At 46.9% G+C, this 6,000-nt stretch overlaps 1 protein-coding gene across 1 annotated transcript in view; it reads right to left on the bottom strand.

The window, feature by feature from the left end:
- Window positions 1–1,293: 1,293 nt before the first annotated feature.
- Window positions 1,294–6,000, bottom strand: part of DRGX (dorsal root ganglia homeobox) — a 29,403-nt gene continuing 24,696 nt past the window's right edge. Inside the window, exon 7 of the mRNA XM_045842350.1 lies at window positions 1,294–1,575. Coding sequence (XP_045698306.1) covers window positions 1,310–1,575 — 266 coding nt within the window. The 3' untranslated portion in view covers window positions 1,294–1,309. The remainder of the gene's footprint in view (window positions 1,576–6,000) is intronic.

Genomic DNA, 6,000 nt, shown 5'->3' with positions numbered 1-6,000 from the left:
TTGATTATGACAACTGAAAGGAAAATAATCATCATAAAAGCTAAAAGGGTTTGCATGGAAATGCCCTCAGTAAGCCATCAAAGACTGCCATCTTTTGGGGACCAGACACCCTGGTGGGGAAGGACAGAGCTCATGCTATTGCACATTTCCCTTTGATCTCTTCAAGTTTACTACCCACACAAGAGAAAATGACAAAATAGACAGACACACCAGACTACAAGTGAAATCGCTATGCAATTTGGCCCTTTGGAATTAATTCTCTTCATACCATGAAGAAGCCTTCTTCCCATGCTCCATTTCTGCATATACATCATTCTCATCTCATTTTCTAATGTGTTTTTCTTCAGTAAAAAAAATAATAATAAACAAATAAATAAATAAACCACTGGAGTGTTCCCTCCATGTGCCAGGAACCTGAGGAAAGGTAGTCCATCCAGATGCATACTTATTTCAGAGGTGTTCCTGGGAGCCCTCCTTCAGGGGCCCTCAGCATTCCCTGGACCAGAGCATTGCTTTCCACTGACCTAGCAGTCTAGTCCAGAGAGAAAGGGCTTGCAAGTAGGTGATTCAGCTGGAAGGGCCTTGTTCATTCCATGTCTGCGGTGTCCAGATGGTGGCCCCAATTCATGGAGCTGACAGCCTGTCAGGCTTGAGATTCCCAATGAGAGTTGCTGGGGGCAGAGCCACTATATACCCTCAAAATAGGCTGTGTCCTGTCAGCCTCTCCCCACCTTATATCTTCTCACCTTCTAACCTAACCAAGCCTACAACCAATATACAACCAATATATTTCAACAAAAGAAAGGAGGGCATGGCTGCTAGACTTGGTGGAGGGGAATAGGAGTTGGCTGGGATTATATCAGTTTCCTGGTTCCTAATGGAACAAGGACAATCCCAATTCATAGCATGAGCCTTAGCCTTGGGCATCTCATGTCATAGTTCTTTGGGTTGACAAGACCTTCAAAAACAGACCAGGAAACAGACAGGAAGACGACAAGGTGAGCAACTCTACTTCCCCCTAAGACTTCTGGGACTAGAAGAAAACCCCACAGGTCTCACCAGAGTTGGCTCCAGTGTCACCAGTACCATCAGGACCTATGACCAAAGAAAGCAGGGCAACACAGGCCCATTGGTGGGATGCCAGAGGCACTCTCCAGAAAGCAAGGGAGCGGAGGGTCTCATTCCTTTTCTGAGTCCAAGAGGAGGCTCTGGGGCAGCAGGCTTCTCCTTGCTCTTTTGAGTTTTCCATGGGGCTGAGGCTGGAAGAAACAGGGGTGGGGGAGGGTGCCAGGCTTGGTCCCTGGGACCCTCATACACTCTTCTCACCTTCACTCTGTTCCTTGGCAGAAGGGGTCTTGTCCTGGTTGCCATCAGGGGGCAACGACTTGGCCACAGGGTTGGGGCTGCTGCTGGCAGATGGCAGGAGGTTGGCTGACTGCAGGACAGCCTCTGAGTGCTCCCGAGCCTTCATGCGCAGGGCAGCCACGCTGGCCGTGCGGTTACTCTGGCAGCCATAGGGAGGGAGGAAAGATAACCCCATGGGGTCTGGGACACAGCAAGAGCACAGTGGGCCCCCTGCAAAGAAAAAAAACAACAGGCTATCATCACTGTCCATATTCTGTTTCTCAGGACTTGGGGTAGGAACAAAGGGCTGATTGGTACTGTTTGGTTCTGGACACTAAAGAGAGAGGTAATAAATGCTCAGGATTCCAATAATGCACAACTCAAGAGATCCAGTTGACAATCCAAGGGATTATAAGAGCACCAGAGAGACCTGGCCAGTCCTGGTTCCCTGTATGGCCTTAGACCAATATCTTGTTTTTTCTGAGCCTTAACTCATACTTCTGTAAAATCAGATGATACCTACCTCACAGGATCATTATGAGGATCTAGTGATATAACCCTACAATCCCCAAACTATGTGCCAAAGAATCTTAAGAACCCAGAACGACACTCCGGTGAGATTTTAAATATTCGAAGCCAAAGGAAATGCAGCCACATGTCAGATGCCATTCAAGCTGCTAGCTAAAAGGCAGCTAACAGCTTTAACATGAGCTCATGCTGTATGTCTTTCAAGGACGTTATATATTTTGTGAAGCTGAATTTTGCTGTTTTGCAAGCACCTCACAAAAATCCACATGAATCATAAAATGAGGGTGGTGACCTCCAATATGAGTCACAGAAGCCATGCAGAGCCTACCAGGCTTGCATCCATTAGAAAGTCATGGTAACTATTTATTTTTTTTATTTATTCTTCTAATTATTCTTCTAATAATTATTATTCTTCCAATAATTAGTAAGTTATTGAGATGTAAGTGCTTACTGAGTTGCTTGGGCCTAACCATTTTATGAACAGAACCATTGAGTATTTCTTATGGCCCAAGAATGTCCTGAAAAATTAAGCAAGAACCTAAGGGTGCTATGGACTGAGAGTTGAGAAGCTCTGAAGGAGCTGGTTTGGCAATCACTTAGCATAGTCCCCATGTGTGGAAGGGGGCTTCAGAACAATAGCCTGGCCCAGCATGCCAGCCAGCCCTGCATGGCCCACTCCCTGTCCAGGAACAGGGACAGGACAACACTCTGCCATACTAAGTTTGAGAAACTGCCATCTTCTCTGGTTGTCTTCAGTCATGAATGTATTTAGCAACTAGCCCATGAGCTTCTGGCACTGTTCTTGGCCCTAGTGACTAATGAGCAGAAATAAAGCAGCTAGACCCCAGCCTCATGAAGCACAATTCTAATGGAGAGGAAAAATCAGGCTCTGGTAAGTACTATGGATGCATGAACAAAGCACAGTGCTTGGCAGACCTGAGTGTGACAGTCAGAAACAGCTATATGACTATCCAGAAGAGCAGGACAACTAGAGAGAAGAGCAGTACAACAGCATAGATATGGGGACAGAAGTCATCTGTTCAGGAAGCAACAAGGTGTTCAGATGGACTAAAGCCAGAGATTATAGCAAGAGAGAGTAGCAGATGGGTGGTCAGGGGCAACCAAGTTCATATTGCCCTATGGACCATGCAGGGCACCATGAGAAAAAGCCTCAGTGGGTTTGAGTAAAGAAAGTCTTAAACTTATCTGAATCTGGGAGTGGGGAAGGCTACTATAATAATGCAGTCCCACCTGACAGTGGCTTGGCCCAAGGAAGGCTAGAGGGGAGGGGGTGGGAAGTGGCCAGATTCTGGGATTCTATGAAGGTCTGAACCTGTACAGATTGCTCATGGACTACAAGAAGGGGAATGGGAAAGACTGAGTCACAGATGATGCCTAGGTTTGGGCCAAGCCTCTGAATGAATGGAGGTGCCATTTCTGAGATAAAGACAAATACAAAAAATGTTTTTTCTTGTTTTGTTTTGTTTTGTTTTGTTTTTGAGGGGTGGGGGAGGAATATGGAGAGTCTGATCATGTAATCCTGTGGTTCTATCTGCCATCTGAGTTTCGAGGGGAGAACTGAGCAATGCTCAGCAGTGCTCAGTTACTCTACTCAGGTACAGTGCCTATACCTGAGGCCTGACAATTGGGAGAGGGCAGCAAAGCCAGCCCCTCCCTTTGTGCTCTGGTAGTCCCTTGGCTCTTTCTGAAAGTACTCAGTGACTTTGGAAAAAGCAGCATTGCAAATAGAGAGTGTTTTGGACCAAAATCCACATTTTTTAATGTATCTAAATCCTTCCCCGTGGCTTTCAAATCCTTGTGTGATGGGTGCCACCACCCTCTGCTCCTTCCTCTGGGATGTCACCAGCCAGGCCTCCTTGTAGAGGCCTACATCCCAGGCACAGCAGAACCCTGCTGGGGAGCTGTGTGGACTAGAACTTCAGAACAGTTCTCAGAAGTAGGCTCCAAGGCGAGACTGATGTTAATAATAAGTAGCAGAGCTGGACCTCACACCAGGCAGAGGACTTGCTCCTTAACCACTGAGTCCCTCTGTCTCAAAAGAGGACACATTTCCCCCTACCTTGCACCCTTCTCTGGGCACTGCCTGTGAGTGAAGAGACCCTCCCTCCACCTTGGAAGCTTTCTCACATCTGTATTTTCAAGGCTCCATTTGAGGACCATCTCCTCAGGGCTCCCTGGTGAGGCTCCTTTAGAGCCCTCTACTCACATCTTCCCCACACTGGTACAAAGAGTAAATGAATTTTTCATAGTTTGTTGACTTATTTGTTGTCTGTATCCCCCCACACATATGCCAAAACTGTAGGCTCCCAAGGGGGAAAGTACCCTTCTGTCTTATTCTCTACTCTATTCCCAACACCTAGCACAGTGCCTACAACAGGCCAGGTCCTTGGGAAGTATTTGTGAAAGGAGGGAGGTAGACAGGGAGGGCTGCCTGGCCCCAGGGCCCACTTGTGGAATCAGCCTTCATGAGGCAGCCTCAGCAGCAATGGTTATGGGAGCAGCTGGGTCATTCCCACACTCTTTTCTCAAGCACATTTGGGCATCTTTCTCTTCTTCTTCAAGGCTGCTTAGGCAATAGGAGGCTCATCTTCACCAGCACCCACTGCTTCCTCTTATCACCATTTTGGCTCCCCTAAGGGGTGAGCATCACTCAAGGCCACTCTAGGTAAGGCAACTGAGGCTCCGGGAGTAACTGCCCAAGCTTGCATAGTGTAGTGCAGAGGTGGGACCAGAACCTCCTGGTGGCCTTCCAGCAGTGGAACAGGAGGTTGAAAGGCACCTGTCACTTCCTGCCTCAGTTTTGACCAATGGGCTGATACAGCAGATGAGTGTAAGACAAATCACAAATGCCAAGTTTACAAAGCAAATTCTGAGAGTACAGTCCATAACCCTGAGCCCCTGACAGGCCTCAAGCCTGATGACATTTACACCGAGAGCAGCAAACAAAGAATTACAGTGTCAGATCCCCAGTCCTGACTGTTCCACTTCTCCTAGTGACTCTCACACAGACACAGCCACACACTGACACTAGGCCTGACTCGGCAGAAGCTGCAGTCTTTGCTAGAAATAGTGCTAGTGCCAGGAGTCTAGGGAGCCACCGCACAGGGTAGGCTGCCTTTCTTCCACATCTTCCTCCCATAGGGGAGCACACATGCTGTGACACCAAAATATGAAGAAGGTGAACCAGCTTGGCAGTAGGAATACTAAAGATTATCTTCTCTGTGTCCATTTAGAGTTTTTCTCATTTTTCTACAACGAATGTAAACTTATTTTAAACTCAGAATCTTAACTTCAATTTTAAATGAATGTTAAAAAGAAGGAAAACTGGAATTAGACCCTATTAGCAAATATGAGGAGGGTCAGTGAGGGGTGGGAGTCTGAGCTGTGTAGGTGCTGAGAGTCATAGGGAACTTGACTGGGATACTGGGATGTCAGGGGCCTAGAAAGGGCCACTGTCTTCAGGCTCAGTCCTGGGCATCCATCCCTAGTCAGGCCAGCCCAAGAGGAGCTAGCTCAACATGTCTAAAGCTGATTCTTGCCCCACAGCAAGGCTTTGTTTCAGTGTAAGTAAGCATCAAAGGGGAGTTAGATGATTTGTGACTCAATAATGGATGTGTCACCTGCAGTATGAAGAAGTACCACTTGAGTAAGACAGATACTCCTTCCCTTGGATACACAGCCTATGCCTGCTAGGTCACACACCACAAAAGACACCAGTAAGTACACCACTGCCTGGCAAAACCCAGATTCAGAGGTAAGAGAAATAAATTAACTCACAGAACTGAGGCTGTGGGAGAGAGTAGATTCTGTGCACCAACCCCCACACTAGACAGATGGGAAACTGAGGACTAGAGGAAGAAAATGATTCTGGGAGACTGCGGTTAAAAACTGTAAGGGCTATACATATGATGGAGTATTACTAGGCCTTAAAAAAAAAGGAAATCTTACCACAAGCTACAACATGGATGAACCTCAAGAATATTTTTCTAAATTAACTAAGCTAGTCTGAAAAAGACAAACTCTGTATGATTTCACTTATAGGTGATGCCTAGAATAGGCGACTTCACAGAGATAGAAGAAGAATGATGGTTGCCAGGGAGTGTGAGA

Source organism: Phyllostomus hastatus, unplaced genomic scaffold (assembly GCF_019186645.2).
Source record: "Phyllostomus hastatus isolate PE091 unplaced genomic scaffold, TTU_PhHast_1.1 phas_contig_38, whole genome shotgun sequence".
Lineage (NCBI taxonomy): Eukaryota > Metazoa > Chordata > Mammalia > Chiroptera > Phyllostomidae > Phyllostomus > Phyllostomus hastatus.
Note: the sequence above shows the minus strand (reverse complement) of the source record. Positions and strands in the feature narration are given on the sequence as shown.